At 61.3% G+C, this 18838-nt stretch overlaps 1 protein-coding gene across 1 annotated transcript; it reads right to left on the bottom strand.

Annotated features, from left to right (window-relative positions):
* PLCB3 (phospholipase C beta 3) lies at window positions 425–17139 on the bottom strand. The gene is made up of 31 exons (XM_018042789.1): window positions 16907–17139; window positions 13263–13340; window positions 12927–12995; window positions 12699–12839; window positions 12399–12478; window positions 12242–12295; window positions 12074–12149; window positions 11871–11971; window positions 11170–11336; window positions 10949–11095; window positions 9805–10045; window positions 9520–9604; window positions 9258–9444; window positions 8325–8530; window positions 7411–7507; window positions 7247–7331; window positions 6840–6964; window positions 6341–6495; window positions 6099–6260; window positions 5330–5429; window positions 5141–5245; window positions 4835–4926; window positions 3403–3568; window positions 3279–3314; window positions 2979–3171; window positions 2283–2424; window positions 2112–2188; window positions 1646–1735; window positions 1498–1555; window positions 1124–1210; window positions 425–1033 (listed from the first exon to the last, which is right to left on the bottom strand). Exons 1-31 carry the CDS (start codon window positions 17003–17005, stop codon window positions 830–832), a joined length of 3705 nt encoding a protein of 1234 aa, XP_017898278.1. The 5' UTR covers window positions 17006–17139; the 3' UTR covers window positions 425–829.

The raw sequence follows: 18838 nt of genomic DNA, 5'->3' as shown, positions 1-18838 counted from the left end.
GGCCAAGAGCAGCCTCGGCGGAAGATGCTGGGTGCCTGGGTCATATCAGGCTACAGGAAGAGGGGGCAGGGGAGGCTTCCTGAAGCAGAGGCCTGAGCCTCTATGAAGGGAGGACAAGAAGAGCCCAGGAGGGAGAAAAGTAACCAGAGTAAGGGGCGGGGGAAGCAGAGTGAGAGCCCAGGGCAGAGGGCAGAGAGGCGGGAGAGCCTGAGGGAGGCCAGAGGGCCTCTGATGTCAGGCCACTGGCAAGACCTCCAGGCAGTTCCTGGGCAAGGAGGTCTCAAAACCCTTTGTTGGGGGCCTGACCCACAATGCCCACAAGCCCATTTTATAGATGAGAAAAATGAGGCTCCAGAAAAAGCAGAACCAGATCTAGGGCCCAGAATCCTCTCTAGCACTGCCCCAAACCACACTGCACACAAGGTCCCTGAAATCCACATTTATTCACATAAAAAAAAAAATCCCCAAAGGAAAGAGAAGAGAATGTGACTTCCCGGAGCTCGAAGGCTCCACCCACTGTTCCCTGGGGAAGCGAGGGAGACAACTCCCACTCTAGGCTGTGGGTGTCATGGGGGTGAGGCCCTTCTGGCCCAGTGTGACCCACCTAGCACCTTCCCTAGGACTGAGGGCAGGAAGGAGGGGCTGGGGACTAATGGGGTCCCTGGGGGGTAAAAGGAGGGAGTTAGTGTGGGGTGCTTGCCCTGGTTTAAAAAAATAAAATTTCTAAAGATAAAAAGTTTAAAAAAAAAAAAGAGCATTTAGTGTCTTAGCCTCCTGCCCTCCTCCCAGCACCCACCCTGGCCTGGTGGCCACTTCTTGCTCAGCCAGTTCAGAGCTTTGTAGTCTCCTCCTGGCTCTCTGAGTCAGCGCCAGGCAGGTGCCCGCTGCTCCCAGGCGCGTGACCGTTGCTGGCACAGGCGACCAGATGCCCGTCCCCCAGTCCCTCCGGTGTCTCGCCCAGCAGGCTCCAGCGGATCTCCTGGGGCAGCCTCTCCCGCTGCTCCTGACACTCCTGGACCAGCTGGGCCAGCAGCTGCAGGAGGAGCAGCATCAGAGAGGCCAGGCCAGGCCACCCAGTGCTCTGCCCACCTGCCGCCTGCCTGCCCCTCACCAACGGCCTCACCTTGGGCTCCTCTTCCGCCAGCTGTTGGAGGACCTGCTGCTGCCCGGCCACAAGGCGTTCCTGCCGCTGCTTCTGGGCCTCCTCCAGCTGTGTGTGGGGGACAAGGGCTCACACAAGGGTCTCTAAGGGAGGGGCCTGGGCCCCGGGGCTCTGTGGGGGCAGAGAAGTCAGGCAGACCCTCTTTCTGAGCAAGAAGGCGAAGGTTCCCGGGGCTGTGTGACCAGGGTCCTGAGATGACTCTTAACAGCAGACTCACAGAGAAAGGATCTAAAGTCCCTCTAGGGTGACGGAACAGTAGGTTGGCACCCAAGATACCAGTTTAGGATGACTGAAGGAACAGGGGTGGGCTAGGGCGGCACCTGAGCTTCACTCACCCGACGGATGGAGTTGACTGACTCAGTGATGTGCCGCCGGTTAATTTCTGTCAGTTCCCTGCACGAAAGCAAGGAGGATGGGCTCAGCGCCCAGGTACCCGCCTGGCCTGCCCAGCACACAACTGGCTCCCAGCCCTGACGCCCTTACGCCTCCTTCTTGTGTTTCTCCCTGGTCTTGGCCTCTGAGATACTGTTGTGGCGTTTCCTGTCCAGGATCTTCTGCAGTTCCTTCTTCTCCCTGGAGGAGCCAGTGGGAGAACAGGCAGGGTCAATGGCAGGACAGGGGTGTGTGTGTGGACACGCGCTTGCCCACCTTGTGGCACCAGGGAGTACGCCCCTCTCCGTGCACGCGTGCGTGTGTATCTGTGTGTGTGTGTGTGTGTATCTGTCTGTCTCTGCCCACCTCGTGGCACCAGGGAGTACCCCCCTCTCCACGTGTGTGTGTGTGTCTGTGTCTGTGTGTGTCTGTGTCTGTGTGTGTCTCTGCCCACCTCGTGGCATCAGGGAGTAGTAGCCCCTCTCCGCGTGTGTGTGTCTGTGTGTGTCTCTGCCCACCTTGTGGCACCAAGGAGTACGCCACCCCCCACCCCGCCCACGAGATCCCCGGCCTTCACCTCTCATTTATCTCCTTCAGTTTCTTCAACTGAGTCATGTGAGCGTCCAGGACAACCTCCCTGAGCTTCAGCTGAGCCTACAGACACAGGTGGCCGACAGGTGACCCGGGCTGTGACAGGCCTGTCCCAGAGGCAGGTTCCCCCCGCCCCCCACAACATGCCACCCCCCACCTGCTGCAGATGCTCCAGCCTCCGCTCCGCCTCCGTGTCCACCTGGGCCTCCCTCAGCTCCAGCAGACACTGCACCTGTTTCTTCTGGAACTCTTGATACCTGCTAACCTCTTCATCTTCTGCCCTCTCGTCCTCCCCGCTTCTGTGGGGAGAACCCCTCTGGGTAGTACTCAGGTTGTCACGTGGACCTGGGCCGGGAGGGCCAGGGGACAGGGCAGATGCCCTCCGACCAGCCCGGAGAGGTGGGATCAGTTCCAAGGAGGAGGCCTGTTAGCTCCACACAAATGTTAGGAGCCTGTCTGGGCAACAGTCCCTGGAAACACGCTCTTATGGGGACTTCAAAAAAGGTATCCCTCCTGGTGGAAAGGGGCTTCCCTTGTGGCTCAGCTGATAAAGAATCCACCTGTAATGTGGGAGACCTGGGTTCAATCCCTGGGTTGGGAAGATCCCCTGGAGAAGGGAAAGGCTACCCACTCCAGTATTCTGGCCTGGAGAATTCCATGGACTGCATAGTCCACGGGGTCGCAAAGAGGGTGGGACCCAGAGTCCTCTGTCTTCCTTGCAGCAAACCTCCTTCCTGGGGGTCAAAAGGGCAGCCCTGGGCCATCCATCTATGCCCACCTAGTGCAGAAACCCTCATATTCATATTCACATTCACATCCACGCTCAAAGCACATGGGCAGGCGGGACACTCACAGGACACCGGGCCGCTGTCGGCACCTGCTCCCCGCGCGGGCCTGGGCCAGGTTGTCGAGCAACCGGCGCGTGAGGGCAACAGCCTTCCGCTGATGTTTCTTGTACAGCTCCCGGAAGTCTCGCTCTTGCCGGCTCCGGAGCTTCACCAGGGCCTTGTGGCCTCGGAGCTCATCCAGCGGGGCCGGGGCCACCTCTGTGGACAGCAAAGGCGGGCTGGGCTGGGCTGGAGCAGACCAGCCCTGCTGGGGCACCAGTTCCCTCCAGAAGTAGCTCTGCCCCCAGGACAGGCCCGCCCCCTACCTGAGAGGATGCTGGCAATGAGATCATCACGCTGACCTGGAAAGCAGAGGCAGGGCTGACTGTGAGAAGCTGGAGAAGGGCAGAGCTATTCCCTCTCTCCGCCTACTGCCAGGCCACCCCTTACCTGGGCTGCTGATGGAGGAGCTGATGGAGGAGCTGGTCGGGGAGGTGGCGGGGCCTGGGGGCCGGCGTGGGGAGGCATCCAGTGGGCTGGGTGTGGGGTGTGGGTTCAGTTGGTACCCCAGCTGCTGAGTCTGGGTCTCCTGGCTTGTCTCCGGGCCAGAATGAGCCTGCGAGGGTGGGGTGGAGAAAGTAGAATGCTCTATGCTCCTTCCAGAAATGCTACTCTCTCCAGACCCTTCTTTTATTTTTTTAAATATTTTGGGGAGAGGGAGCCACACCACGAGAATTGTGGAGGACCTTAGCTCCCCAACCAGGGATCAAACCTGGGCCTTTGGCAGTGCAAGTGCAGAGTCCTAACCACTGGACCACCAGGGAATTCCCCCTCTCTAGACCCTTCCGTCCTTCACAACCTCCCTCAGCCCGTGGCCCTGGACTCCTCTCATCTGTCATGTGGGGGCTGTATGAATACCTCCATGAGAACAAAACATGCATTTCTAACCCCTTTTTGCACGTGGGACATGGGGAAGAGAATGTGAGATCGTGTCTCTAGGATACAAGGCCTCATTGCATATGGTTAGGAACTTCTAGATTGTTCTGGAAAGCCCTGGCCCAGCCCCAAGTTCCCTCCTGTCTCTGAGTCCCCCCTCCACCCTTGCCCACAGCTGCTCATCTTCCTCAATGCTTAGCTCCTGATTAAATCAACGAAGGAAGTGACCGCAGAGGGGGCACTAGTCTCTCCCGCTAATAACTCCAGGCAGCCGGCTCTCTTCCCTGCTGCCGCAGGCCCCCAGGGGACCGGGCCTAGATGTGCGGCCAGCCTCTGCTCCTGACCCCTCCCCGCAGAAGCCACGGCCGTCTCATGGCTCCCAGGACCACGCTTGAAAAGCTTTTAGGGCTTCCAACTGCCCTGATGAAGCGGCTGAACTCTGCACCCTGGCTTTGAGCCTGCCAGCAGCCAACAGAATTCTAGCCCTGGACAGTCCTAAAGGCCTTTCTCATGCAGAAGGGATTTCCACCTCCTTAGAACATGTGGAGTAACCCCAGGCAGCTGAGCCTCCTGAACGAGAGAGTCCAGAAGCCCCAGCCGTGCAGCGTGGTGGAAGGGCGCTGAAGGCAGAGCCCAGGGCTGGAGGGACAGTGTGGGTGAACCCATGAAGCTGGCAGCAGCAGCAAGCAGGGTACAGGCCCCTCGGAGAGAAGCGTCCTACCGCCAGCTGGGACTGGCATGGGCAGTGCAGACGGAGGAGAGCGGAGAAAGCTGCAGGGTGCTTCCCCGCCAGGGCTGGGCCCAGGGGTCAGCTCTGACCACTCCCCCACCCTGACCCCCAGGGTCCAGGTGAGCCTGAGTCCTGCTGCCTCCTGCCTGTCAAGAGCACAGGCAGACAGACCCCTCCAGGCATCACTGTGCCTGCCCCTGACCTGCCCGGGCTCACCTCGCTCTCCCCAATGAGGGCAGCCAGCTGCTTGGCCCTCTGGTCCATCAGGCTGACATGCTTGATGGGGTTGATCAGGGCCTCTGCATAGTCTGGGGGTGAAGGGGCAGAGGGCAAGGATCTCAGAGACAGAACCCCGGGGACCCACACCCTCCCCAGCTCTGGTCTCACGCAGGGACCACAAAACCACCCTCAGATCTGTTTACCACCCACTTGGAGCCACCAGTCCCAGCCACTCCCAGGCCCTGGTGGTGTCCTTGTCCCCACCCTGCCTGGCCTGCCCTGCCCCAGCCCCGTGCGGCTCACCCTGGTGGTCATCAGGGATGTAGTCGGAGGCCTCGGTGTAGATGAGCAGGGCTGGCAGGCACAGTGGCTGGTTGGCCTCGTTCCGCAGGCAGATGTAATGGTACCCTGGAAGGGCAGGAGGGAAGGGGGCTGAGCACAGGTCCCCACACACTGTGCCCCCGCAACTGCCCAGAGCCCAGATGGTCTCACCTGAGCGGATGGCGGAGACAGGCAGGATCCGGTGCCCTACGAACTTGCCCCCCTCCTCAAAGGCCGCGATGCGCAGCGAAGCCAGCGTGGGCAGCACCACCTGAGGGCCCAGACTGATCTGAGCCGCAGCTGACCATGGCCAGCAAGTCCGCCACCCAGAGTGGGCCCCTGGACCACATGACCCAACCACAGACCATCAGTCACCATTGCCACTGAGCCAATGGTAGACCCGCACCTCCGCAGCCTGGCCAGAGGTGGCCAGCGTTCCCCAGAGCCCTGAGTCCAGAAAACAGGCAGACAGACCCCTCTTGGCATCATTATGGCGGGGCGGGTCTGGTCACTGCCAGCTTAGCACCCAGAGCGAGCCATGCATGAGACAGGCCGCATCCTTGGCAGGCCCATCCATCTGGGAGGCGGGGAGAAGCTGGGGTGAGCGTCCAGCGAGTCCCTCCTGCCTGGGAGAGGAGGTGGGCTATGCCCCCAGGGGGCTATGGGACCTCCTGCCATTTCAGCTTCCTGTCCCCACACCCTGACCCCACAGAGGACAGGGAGCTCCAGCCTGACGTGGGGACAGGCAGGACCTGGGTGACAGGCCTAGCCTCAGCACCCCTGCCTCTGACCCCCGACCATACGGCGCTCCTGTTTCCCCACCAGGAGAGCCCAGCAGGTCTGGGGTGACAGCTCTAGCCTCGGCACCCCCGTCTCTGACCCCCGACCACCCGGTGCCCCTGCTCCCCCACCAAGGGAGTCTGGCAGGTCTGGGGCTCACCTTGGGGAAGTCGAATGGCTCCTCATCCCACACGGGGTTGAACGAGTTCCCCTGTGAGGTCCGCGTGCGGTACTTGCGCCGTGTGTCAACGGGGAGCCCGAACATATCCACCTCCACGTAGATGCCCACCTTCCTGTCAGACAGGAACTGCCCCGAGATCACCTGGGGGGCCAGGAGGGTGAGGAGGCTGCTCAAAAGTCCCACCCCCGGGACACCCTGGCTTGCGCCCTTCCCGGCCCCACCTTGACCCGCACGGCATTGGCCACGATGCCGTCCACGATGACTTCGGTGAAGGGGTCAAAGGACTTGTCCGGCCGCCGCATGAACTCAGGCTTGAGTAGGTAGCCACTGCGCCCGTTGTACTCAAACACGCCGGCATTGAGCTGCATCGGCACATCTGGGGGGGGGGCGGTGCACAACATGGGGAGGGCGAGGGTCAGCAGGTAGAACAGGGTCAGGGGTCAGGAAGGACACTGCTGTGCAGAGCAGTGGAGAAACCAGGGGTCATTCAGGTCAGATCAGATGGCATCCAGGATCCAGACTCCAAGAATACTGGACAAGGGACCAGGTCTAGCGTCTGCCAAGGTCAGGGGTTAGGGTCAGCCGAGGTCTTGGTTGGATTTGGGGATCTGGGATTAGATAGAGTCAGAGGTCCCTGTAGTCAAGATTCACAGGGTCAGGGGGCAGAAGTTAGTGAGGCTGGGGGCCAGAGATCAAAGGTCAAGGCAGGGCAGTGCTCACCCAGGGTCTGGAAGTTGAGTGCAACGAGCTGGCAGCCCACGTTCCAGAAGAGCTGGGGCATGTAGTTGGATGAGTCCACACGGGTGCCCTTGGGGTAGATGCGGCTGAGCTGCTGCTTGTTGTATCTGAGGTCGGCAGTCAGGGGCCACAGGCAGGTACTGGCCCCGCATTCTGCCTTGAGCCCAGTGCTCCAGGCCCGTCCTCGGCTCCTGTGAACACACCTCCCGGCCTTGGCTCAAGCTGCCCCGCAGTCCCCCACTTCTCAGCTTAGGCCCTGGGCAGTCTCCCAGACCCGCTCCCAACCCAGACAGGGGTGCTCGAGAGTCAGGAGTGGTAGAACCACCCGAGCCTGCCTGCCAGGGAGCAGCCCCACACTGGCCCGCCAGACCGCCGGCGCGGAAGGATACTCCACAAACTCCATGGGGCTCTTGGTCAGTTGCTCCATGGCCTTGGTCTCCACGAAGGATGACATCTCGAAGCACTTGTTCCTCTCTGGGGGGTGGAGGTGGGAGGGGATCAGGCCTGGCAGAGCCCGACTGCCTCCCCCTCCCCCACCCCTCCCCCTACTCACTTCGAGCAGCCTCGAAGGACTTGAACTTGACAGGCTCAATGTAGTTGACAAGCGTGGACATTTCCTCAGTGGCGTTGACCTCACTGCTGGCGGTGCCCTGCGGCCCCCAGTCGCAGGGTCAGCGGTTCCGTGCCCCCCAGCCGGGACTTGGAAGCTCCCTCACCTGCCCCCGCACCACAGAGGAAGCGCTGACCCTCCTCCCAGCCCGGCCACAGCCTGTCCATCATAGTCCCATGCGCCCCACAACCTTCTCTCTGGGCCTTGCTGACCGGGCCCTGGGCCCCACCTTCCCGGTCTGCCTCCTGCCCCACTGATCCTTGGAAGCTGGAACTCCTCAGCCAACCTCAGGGGTTCAATTATTCACATGAGGGTGGGCCCCCAAATTCCCACCCCTACTCTCATTTCCAGCCACCGCCTTGCCACCTTTTCCTGGTTACCTCACAAGATTCCCCAAGCCTTGCGACCTGAGCTCACTCACCTCTGCCCACACCCATCCCCACTCTGGGCCCCTCCCAAACCCAGTCTCAGCACTGACCTTTCCTGTCACCGCCTTTCCCCAGAACTCAGTGCCCCTCCCTCCTCCACACTCTCTGGCCCTGCCACAGGGCCTTGGCACAGCCCCCCTTCCTCAGTCTGCTCACCCAATGTCCTCGAAGAGGTCTGACTCCCCACTCCTCACCCTGGTTCTGCATCCTAACTCACCCCTCCCAGCCCATATCCCAAACACAATTTTACACTCGTTTCCACACCTGTCTACCTAAGACCCTCCCCCACTCCACACACACCCCCCATGCGTGAACTCCGGGAGGGCAGGTGGACCCAGTGCTCAGGGCTGTGCCTGGCACAGTCAGGGCTCAGCCCACTTGGGAAGTGAAGGCATGCCGCCACCCCCCATCCCACTCGCAGAGCCTGACCTCATCTGTGGTCGGCTTTTTGGGGTCCGTCTGTTCCTCCTCTTCCTCGTCCTCCTCCTCATCCTCCCGGTAGGCAGGTCCAAGAGCATCAGGGCCCCGCTGCAAACCCTCCTCCCCCAGAGACTTCCGAGGCTCCAGGCTGGGCTTCTCGAGGCCCGCCTCCTCCCCATTGCTCAGGCCTGGGCAGCTGTCAGAGCTGGGGGACCCTGCAGAGGACAAGGCCATGGGGTCAGGGGTCAGGGCACACAGTCACTCAGGAGCCAGGAAGGGTTGGGCCCAGGGGGTGCAGAGCTGCCTCACGGAGTCCAGGGGTACTCTCAGCGCAGTGTTGCTGGGGAGAGGGGGGAGGTCAGGAGTTGAATGGGATCAAAACCAGTCATAATGTAGAGGAATCAAAGGTCAAAGGTCAGGGTGCATCTGGAGAGATGTAACTCAGGGAGATAGGTAGCGTGGCTCAGAAGGCTGAGAACTGGGATACAACAGCCTTGACAGTAGCGGGGGGGAGGATGACAAGGTGAGGTGCCAAGTCAGGGGTCAGTTAGGGCCACACCCCGTGAAGGGGCTTAGGGAGGTGAGCAGTCAGGGGTCAGATGGAAGAGGGACCTCAATAAAGTGAGAGGTCAGGGTGAGCTGAAGAGGACCCTCTGGGAGGGTATACTCAGAAGGGGTCTCAGGAGAGAGATGGTTCACTGAGGTCAGAGGTCAGAGGTCTGAGTCACAACCTGGTTGACGGGAAACACCTCTGTGAGGTGCTAGCTGGAGGCTGAGACTGAAGGGTCAGAAGGTGGATGGAACCACATCCCTGGTGGCAAGTGGCTCAGAGAGGGGAGAGGTCAGGCTGGGAGCAGAAGGCACATCTCCAGGGAGGGCTGGGCTCAGAGAAGTGGGGACTTAGGGTCGGGACTAGGGTTGGAGGTCAGGCCAGAATCTCACCAAGCTGGGGCGAGGAGGGCTCGGTGGCGGCAGAGCTCTCGCTCAGGGCCGAGTTGCTCTGCTCCAGCGGCCGCTTGCGCACGGAGCTGTCAGGGACGCCGCTGCCGAGCCGGTGCCGCTTCTTGTTCTTCACCAGGATGCGGCCCATCAGGTCCTGGGGGCTGGGCAGGGGGACGCCCGGGGCCAGCTGGTGGGCATGGACAGGTCAGCGTCTGCTGGGCGCCCTAACCCCCACGCTCCACCCCGGCTCTGAGCCCCATACCGGGTACTTGTCCAGGGGGTCGATGAGCAGAGCATCCCCAAAGATGGAGCGGCAGTACTCGGCCATCTTGGCCTGCTGTTTCGCCCTGTGGGGCCGAGGTCAGAGGTCAGAGGTTCCTGGGGTGAAGCTGAAGTCCCCAGAGTGGGTCAGAGGCTGGCAAGATCACTGAAAGGGTCACCCTCTCCCAGGGTCAGAGGTCATAGGAGCAATCCAACAGTGCCATGGTGAGTGGCTGTCCCTGGGTCAACAGGGACTCCCCCCGGCTGAGATCGGGGCCCCACTCACGAGTCCACGTGGTTCTCAAAGGAGAGGATGACGGGGTAGGGCGAGGTCTTGAAGGCGGTCTCCGCGATGGCCTCGAGCACGTCTCTCAGCGGCACCTCCGTGGTCATGGTGAAACCGTGTGTGATGAACGGCTCCTCCTCGGGCGGCCGCCCCTTCCACACGTCCAGCTCCACGCAGCGGCAGCCCCACAACAGCGCCTGCCGGTACATCTCCACCGACGAGGTTCCGGCCAGCTGTCCCGCTGGAGGCCAGGCTCCATCACCACCAGCGCCCAGCCAGCCTGGCCCCTCACCCCCCTCCCCAGGCCTGCGCTGAGCTGGGTGGGGCCGTGCCGGGGACGCAGAGCCCTGTGGTGGCCTGGCCTGGGCTTGCTTTTTCTGGCCAGCTGCTGATCACTCCTTGATTCACTGTGGAACCGGCATCACCTCTCCCAAAGCCCCAGAGCCAGGCAGTCAGCATCCACCGGCACTAGCTGACACGTGGGGCCTCCACCTCCAGGTCTCACCCTCTCTCAGGTGAACTCCCATCAGTCACCCCCATCCCACTGACCTGAACTGGGAGTTGTCCCCAGCACCCCCACGGCCCCCTGCTTCCCTTTCTTCCCTCCACGGTGGCTGCCCTGGAACAGCCTCTGTCACCTCCTCCTGGGGACAGCAGGCTCCTCCCTGCCTCCCATCCAATCTCTGTGGAGCACTGGGCGTCATCCTTCTAAAAACATACCAGGTCACATCACCTCCCCCTGCTCAACACCTTGCAAGAAGCCTTCCCATTCACTCAGGATCAGGGCAAATTCCGTCCATTCTTTCTGTGCCTCCAGGGCCCCTCTCGTGGATACCTGCCCCACCTCACCCCACCCCGCCCCACCCCACCTCTGGGCCTCCTTTCAGCTTAAGAGCACCAGGTGGTCCCCAGTTCCAGCCCCCCACCCCCCCAATATACAGGCTGTCCTTCACAGGGCAGGTGCAGGCCTCAGCCCTTCCCCTGGGGAAGCCTCCTAGACCCCCGGGGAAACCCATGCAGAGAAGCCAGCTCCCCAGGACAGGCTTGCTATTTCTGGCTTGCTTCCACAGCATGGGCCACCCCAAAGGGAGGGAGGCATCTAAGGACCAGAGGACAGAGGTCACGCTAGGATGGGCACACTCACCCGTGAGATAGGTGTTATGTGAGGAATTGATGAAGTAGGCACTGAGCGGCTGGGTCATGTCTGCGCTCAGATCCAAGGCCTCAAGCGGCAGAATGCCGTTCTCCTCACCTCCCAGGTAGCGGCTGAAGCCCTCCATGGACATCTGGTCTGGGGGGCAGGGTGGGGTCAGCAGGGTCAGTGGGGCCCCTCCCGCCTTGCCCCCAGCTCCCACACTGGCTCACCTCGCTCCAGGAACTGCTTGTTGGGCTCATACTTCTCGATGAGCAGCCGGGCCTGGGAGGGCCGCAGAGGCGGGTACAGCACTTCGTTGAGCCGCGGGTCCCGCTGCTTCTGGTTGATGAAATCCATGAGCTGCTCCAGTGTCAGGTAAGGTTTGCCCTTGGCGCCTCTGGAGGGGATGGGATGCTGGGTTAGGCTGCAGCCTCACCAGCCCCTGCTTCAAACCCTCACCTGGGGAGGAGTCAGAAAGTCGGTGCCTAGTTCCAGAGCCCTCTGACGGGGACAGGGGCCAGTCTCAGCCCCTCCGGGCCTGTTTCCCCATCCACTCTCCTGACCACTTGGTGCCGAAGCTGGTATCAGTAAGAGCTTTGGAAGCCACCAAGGGCTTGGCCCACCACACCGTGCCTGCCTGCAGTTCCTGAGCCCAACCTCAGCTCTAGGGTCACCCACAACACATCTGAGCCAATGCATTCTGGTCCCCAGCGCGGGGGACCTCCTGCTGTCTCAGGAGCATCCCTGGCCAAGAAAGGTCAACACAGAACTGTCCACAGCAGAGCCCCAGGCAGCCTTGAGCACAGCCACAGCCCAGCACGCAGAGACCCCCGAGAGCTCCACCTCCCCTCCCGGGACTGGAAGGAACGCTGCTGCTGGCAGAGGCCAGACGCAGCACATGGGGGCCAGTGGGCAGGTCAGCCCTGCTCACATCTCCAGCAGGATCTTGTCAATGTCCGGCCGCAGACACAGCTTGTTCAGGAACCGCTCGAAGATTTCCAAGGAAAACTCGTCAGGCCGGATGGACTCGCTCTAGGGGCCAGGAGTGGAGAGTCAGAACCCAGGGTCAGTCAGCCCTCAAAGGGCAGGCGCCCGCTGTGACACCCGCCCAACCCCTGTCCCCAGGCCCCTCACTCGGTTGAAATTGAGGCCACAGGATTCCAGTGCAGTTTCTACCCGCTTCTTGTCTGCTGAGAACATCTTCAGGATGCTGAGCAGATGGGAGGAGTTAGGGTCAGTGGGGCAAAGGTCACCAAGGTCAGAACAGCAGAGGAGGTGCTGAGGAGGGAAAGGGGTGCTCACTTCTTGACTGGAATCCGTCCATCCTGGTTTACCTGCAGCTTCAGCTTCGTGTATCTGGGGAGATAGGTGGGAGGGTCACGCCCTGGGACAACAGCCTCCTGGACCCCCCACCATGCACTCCTGCCCCGCGCTTCCCCAGGGCAGGCCCAGGGCTCACGCTTTGCGCAAGAAGGTGTTCCGGGAGGCGTTCTGAGCCAGGATGTTCATAGCCAACTTGAAGAGCTCCTCGGACCAGACCTGAGGGGTCAGGATCCAGGAGCAGGGGGTGAATGGGGGACAGAGGGGCTGGCTCAGCCACTGTCGGATACACAGGAAATGCTTAAAAACCGCTTTGTCAGAGGATGATTAGAAAAAGGGGCAGAGAACAGCCTAGTACACAGCAGGTGCCTATTAAGTGATGGCCAACTCAGCAATGAGGTGGTAGCTCCCCCAGGCCCAGCCATCGATCCCAGCCCACCTTGGCTGTATCGTCCTGCACGGCCATGAAGTTCAAGAATGTTGTATTCACCGGGTCTGGCCCAGCCACCACTGTCATCAGCTTCTCCTCCAACCGGGCATCAGGGCCCCCGAAGCCCAACACCTCCCGGATCTTGGGGTCCTGAGTAAGTGAGAGCCACGGGTGAAGAGGGCTGTCCCCTTCCCCTACTGCCTCACTCCCATCCATAACCTGGGCCCCATCACTCACCTTGGGCAGGCGGGCATAACGGCCCGTCCTGGTGTCCCTGATGGAACTGATGTCGAGTGTGTCCACCTCCTGGGGAAACCAGATGCCACGGTGGGTCTGAGAGGCTCCAGGATGAGAGCCGGAAGCCCCCAAGCTCCCCACCCGGGCCAGGGAGTGTTCACCCCCTGCTGTAGCCCCAGTCTTAGCCCCCACCCATAGCATTTCCTGTCCAGGGAACTGTGGGAGAGGTCAGGCAGCAGCGGGGCCCCACCCCTTAGGGCAGGGGCAGGGAATGATTTCAGGGGGTCTGGGGCAGGGGCCCTAGACCCAAGCAAGCTGTGCCAGCGCCGCCCTCACCATGTTGGGTCCTGTCCAGTACAGGAAGAAGCCATTGGAGTCCACACGCAGGGTTACCAGGTTCCGACTGGAGGCCTCCTGGGGACGAGATGGATGGCAGGGGCCAGGGAGTAAGGGCTGCTGCCCAGATTTGGGCCCTGGCACCCCAGGCCCATCCACTCCAATCTTTCTGTAGTGAGCGAAGATGACGGCGCAGCCAGGCCACTGGCCCTTTGTGGCTCCTTTCAGTCCTCAGGACAAAGCTGAGTTCCCAGGCCCCTCCCAGCCCCACCTCCTTCTTGCCCTAAGACTCTCTCACACAGACCACTAACTGTCCACTCCCCGTCCCCAGGTTTTGCATCATTGTTCCCGTGCAGGGATATCTTCCTTTCTTTCTTTACCCATGAAATCTGATCTGCCTCCTTGGAGAGGCCTCCCCAGACCCCAACCCTGGGCTGTTTCCTCAGAAGGTCTGAGAGGTCCCTGGTGGCTGAAGCCCCCATAGCCCCCTTGGGAATATTTATGGAATGAAAGAAGAGGGTTTGGAAGCCTGACCCTCATGGTCCTCTGTGTCCCTCAGGTCCCCAGGACAGCCAGCCACCCCTTACATTGGCCTCAAAATCCATTACCCCCCACTCTGCACCCCACTGGAGTCCCACAGCTTCGAGGCTCCCCCCACCCATCTTACAGCACAGACTAAGTCTCCTTGGACAGCTACTCATCCTGCCCTCAGGCCTGGACAGTGAATTCAGCCCTCACTCAAACAGCCTGGTGGGAGGGCAGCAAGAGGGTGCACTGGCTCCATTTCTGAGAAGAGCCACCCTGTGTGACTCAGGACCAGCAGCAGTGGGGAGGGGGTGGTGTCATCAGCAGCTAAGACTCAGCCAGGGCCCAAGTGACCAAGTGGCCACAGGCAGAACTCTCCTGTGGCTGTTTAGCTGCTAAGTGGTGCCCGAGTCTTTGCGACCCCTTGGATTGTAGCCTCTCAGGCTCCTCCGTCCATGGGATTTTCTAGCCCAGAATGCTGGAGTGAGTTGCCATTTCCTTCTCCAGGAGATCTTCCTGACCCAGGGATCAAACTCTCATCTGCATTAGCAGGCACTGGCAAGCGGATTCTTTACCACTGAGCCAGGAGGGAAGCCCAGAACTCTTTTGCCCCAGGCCCACAGGAGACCCTGCCTCACCCTGGTGCCACTCCCAAGTTACTGCTCACTGGTGGTCAGTACAACAGCTCACCCTCCCTTCTGCTTGCCAGGTACAGGTCTAAGCACTCGTTATCTAGGGGCTCACTTAGTTCTCTAAACATCCTATGAGGTTTGCGCCACTGTTCTTCTCGTTTTACATTTGAGAAGACTAAGGCACAGAAAGACTATGCAGCTTTCCTAAGGCCAAGGAAAGGAGCCAGGATGTGCACGCAGGCAGTACGGCTCCAGGGCTTCCCTGGTAGCTCAGACGGTAAAGAATCTGCCTGAAATGCAGGAGACCCAGGTGCAGTCCCTGGGTCTGGAAGATCCCCTGGAGGAGGAAACAGCAACCCACGCCAGTATTCTTGCCTGGAGAATTCCACGGACAGACGAGCCTAGTGGGCTACAGTCCATGGGTTCACAAAGAGTCTGGCATGACTGACCGACATTACTAGCATGGTTCCAGAGGCTTTCCTGGTGACTCAGCAGTAAAGAATCCACCTGCTAATGCAGGGAATGTGAGTTCGATCCCTGGATCGGGAAGATCCCCTAGAGGTGGAAAGAGCAATGCACTCCAGTATTCCTGCCTGGGAAACCCCTTGCCTGGCAGGCTTCAGTCCATGGAGGGTTCAACAAGACTGAGCAATTGAACAACAATAACAAGTGTGGCTCCCGAGTCCCAAGGTTTGGGAAGCAGGGAACCAGGACCTCTGCCAGACTCCCAGCTGCTGGCCTCAGCTGCCACCCCACCGTGGGGCCTGGGATCAAGTCTCTGTTCTCCAGACTCAGTTTCCATCTGCAGGAGGATGGGGACTGCACTGCTGCTGCTGCTAAGTCACTTCAGTCGTGTCCGACTCTGTGTGACCCCACAGACGGCAGCCCACCAGGCTCCCCCGTCCCTGGGATTCTCCAGGCAAGAACACTGGAGTGGGTAGTCATTTCCTTCTCCAATGCATGAAAGTGAAAAGTCAAAGTGAAGTCGCTCAGTCATGTCCGACTCTTCGCAACCCCATGGACTGCAGCCTACCAGGCTCCTCTGTCCATGGGATTTTCCAGGCAAGAGTACTGCAGTGGGGTGCCATTGCCTTCTCTGGGGACTGCACTAGCCCCGCCCATCTTAGGCTTTGCTTAGGAAAGATGGGAGACTGAGCTGGAGGCAGAGGGGACGGCAGCTTGGGAACTTTTCGGGTGCTTGGGCCTCCCCACCTCACTGGGCTGACACCTACCCTCAGCCTTCTCTGGGACTACCAACCCTGCCCTGGGGCTCAGGGGCCCCCAGTAGTGTGAAGAGGGGCTAGTCCTGTGGGCAGTGCCTCCAGAGCCTCCCTCTAACCCTCCTCAGGGGCCCGGTCTTCAAAGGCAGCCGGAACCCCAGCCTCTCAGGCCCCAAGTCCTTGTCAGCAACCCCCACCCCACCCCCAGGGCCCTCTCCCTGTTCCCACTTCCTTATTTGGGTTTATCACACTGGAAGGAAAAGGAGAAACTTTTCCCTTCAAGCCGGCCTGGGGGGAGGGGTCTACCCTAGTCCCAGGGGCGTCGGGACACCCTCTAGGGCACACCTGTTACCTCAGGCCACGCCCCCAGCCCCTCCCCCAGCTCTCACGCCTACCCGCCCCACCCAGCCGGAAAGGAGCCGGGAGTCTTCCAGGCCTCCGGCCTGGCTGGGAAGGAGCAGCAAGGAAGCTCAGGCCGGCGAGGAGGGGCCCAGGGGGCAGGGGCGGGGGCGCTGTGGAATCGAGCGTGAGGGGCAGGACCGGTCGCCGAGCCGCAGGTGGGAGCGGGGCCTCGGGGATGCAGCAGGGGCAAGTCAGATAAAGGGGGGCCAGGATTTATTGGGGTTCAAAGTCCCGGTGCTAAGGAGTGGTGAGCAAAGTTCCCCCGAGGTGGAAGAACTTGGGGGGCAAAGTCTGCACGTGGGGTGACTTGGTACTCCCACCAGAGCGAGGAGCTGGGCTGGGATCTAGAAGCAGGGCAAACGGGTGCCAGCCAGAACAGGGTGAAAAAGTGATGAATGGAGAAGAATGTTCAAACTAGGGTAAGAGGAAGAGCAGGGTCCCAGAGGCACCCAGTCAGAATGGGGGTACGCTAAGCCAGAGTGGGGGCCATGGTTCTTGAGCCAGACCGTCCAGTGCCGGGCAGGGGTCTGGTGACCAGGCCAGGGTGGGGGAACGAGAATTAGACGGGCAGGGAGAGGTGAGAAGGACGAGTGAAAACGCGGGGGCTAGGATTTATTGGGGTTCGAAATCTCCGAGCCAAGGAATAAATGTCAAATTTTCCGCAGATGAGGGGCTGGACTGGCGGGTGGGGGACGAAGTCTTCCTTACGGGGACGATTGGGGACTCAAGTTTCCGGAGCGCAGCCAGGCTGGGATGGGGGTGGCGCGGTGATCAGGCCAGTCTGGGCCGGGGGTCCCCGGCGTCTGGCGGAGCAGGCGTGACAGAGTCCCCGGGTCTGGGCGGAGCAGGGGGCCCCTGCACTCACCTCGTCCCATTTGATGAACTTACTCCCGCGCCGCAGGGTCTCCACGACGGTGGGCGGCTCCAGCTGCAGCGCGTGGACGCCGGGCCTGGCGCCCGCCATAGCCAGGCCGGGGGCGGGTCGGGGACCCGCGGAGCCCCGACGGGGACCCGACGGCGCCGCTGTTCCCTCCGCGCGCTCCCGCACGGCCCGCTCCGGCCCGGCGGCTTCTGCGCCCGCCCGCCAGCCAGTCTGTCCCGGACAGACCAGAGAATCGGCCGGGCCCGGCCGGGGCGGGGCGGGGGCGGGGCCGCAGCGGGACCGCCCCCTCCCACAGCGTCCGGCCGGCCCGCTTCGCGTCGGCTCCCCCTGGCGGCCGGGGCGGCGACTGCAGCCAGAGGAGGGATGGGACCCGGGGCGCGCCTGGACTGAGGCACTTCGCTGGGGGAACTCAGCTGAACCGGCTCGGGGTGGAGGGAGGGCGCTTAGGGATCGGGGTGCAGCTAGGGGGACTGGGTGTAGAGGGCGCTGCTGAAGACCGGCGCCGGGGTCAGCCCACTGTTTCTGAGGGGCAGGGGCGGGGATATTACCAGAGAGCAGTACTTGGGCCTGGGGGAGAAGAGACCTGCTTGCCTTCCAACGACTCCTGCAGCATTTAGCTGAGTGCTGGAAAAGCCACTCCCACCCCCCCTCTCTGCCCTCACATCGCCTCACCCCCTCCACCAGCAGCTCGGTCCCCCTCCCTGAGAGCAATTAGCAAGCTAATGGGCCTCCCGCCGCAGGCGCCCTCCCCCCGTCCCTAGCCCGGGGAGGCCCGGCGCCTGCCGCCTCCTTTGAGGACCCAAGCACCCTGGCTTTGTAGAGCAAGCCCTGGAACAGCGCCCTTCTTGTTTCGCAGAACCCACTCCCAACCCCCACACCCCAGCTCAGCCTGGAACCTGTCCCTGTGGGGCTCCCAACTGCAAACTGAGAAGGGGACAGCTGGTCGTTTTGCCTGGAGGGGTCAGAAGCCTCCTGGGTGTCCATGAAGTAGGAGGGTTGAGGAGGGGCTCTGCCACGCCTGGCCCATAGCAGGTGCCCTGGAATCTGTGGCGTGCCAGGGACCTGAGCTGGAAGGCACATGGGCACTGAGATGGGTGGGGGCTGCAGCCCCTCCCGCAGGGCTTGGCTGGGGGGGCTCCTGCCTGGGGGCCCCTGTGGGAGCCCCTCCAATACAGAGGCAGTAGCAGCAGCAGGTTTAAAGTAGAACTCATCCAGAGGGGCCAGCCAAGTCACCTAGAAACCCAGAAAGAGACGGAGCTGTTTCTGGGGGAGGAGGGGTCAGTCAAGGAGGAGGCAGCCCTACAGGCTGCCTTTGCCCCAGGCTCTCAGACCCCCAAAGGGAAACTCTGCCTGGCACTGGCCATCCTCAAAAATCCCCACCATGTTGGGCACCAACTCTAACCTAACAGATCTCCTAGCCTTTGGCCGAGGCCCTGTGGGTGTGATTATTATCTCAACTTGAGGCCCAGAGAGGGGAAAGGACTCACCCAAGGTCACATAGCTTGGTAGGAGGATTGCAGCCCTCTGTCTTGAAGGCCAGCTTCTGTCCTTTCTTCACTCCTTGCTCTTGAAGAGACAAAGAAAGCAGGACTGGACTTGTGATCCTTGTCCTCTCTCATCAGAGCAACAGAGCCGTACCCCTCAGAGACTCAGGGACCACGAGGTCTCACTGGGTAGCCATGCAGGGTAGAGATGGGCCTCTCCTCCCCCTAGCCTGGGTGCAGGTCTACCAGCCAAACCGAGTCTTTGTACTTCCGTCACCTTGCCCAGAAGCTGGAGGTTGTCAGAGAATGAAGTAGGCAAATGGGTATGAGATGATCCCTGGGTACTGGATATCTAAGGAAAGGACAGCAGATTGTGGAGATGCCAGGGAGCAGAGTGGAAAGGACATGGGTCAGCTCTGGGCCAGGGGGC

This window comes from Capra hircus, chromosome 29 (assembly GCF_001704415.2).
Source record: "Capra hircus breed San Clemente chromosome 29, ASM170441v1, whole genome shotgun sequence".
Lineage (NCBI taxonomy): Eukaryota > Metazoa > Chordata > Mammalia > Artiodactyla > Bovidae > Capra > Capra hircus.
This window is presented reverse-complemented; position numbering and strand designations above follow the sequence as displayed.

Bases quoted from the DNA above. Each gene is read 5' to 3' on its own strand.
- PLCB3 (XM_018042789.1), bottom strand. From the start codon at position 17,005: ATGGCGGGCGCCAGGCCCGGCGTCCACGCGCTGCAGCTGGAGCCGCCC. The intron at 9,605-9,804 runs GTGAGTGGGGCC...TCGGCCCCACAG, and splicing joins TTTGAGAACCACGTGGACTC to GGCGAAACAGCAGGCCAAGA. The intron at 1,211-1,497 runs GTGAGTGAAGCT...CCCCACACACAG, and splicing joins CAGTCAACTCCATCCGTCGG to CTGGAGGAGGCCCAGAAGCA.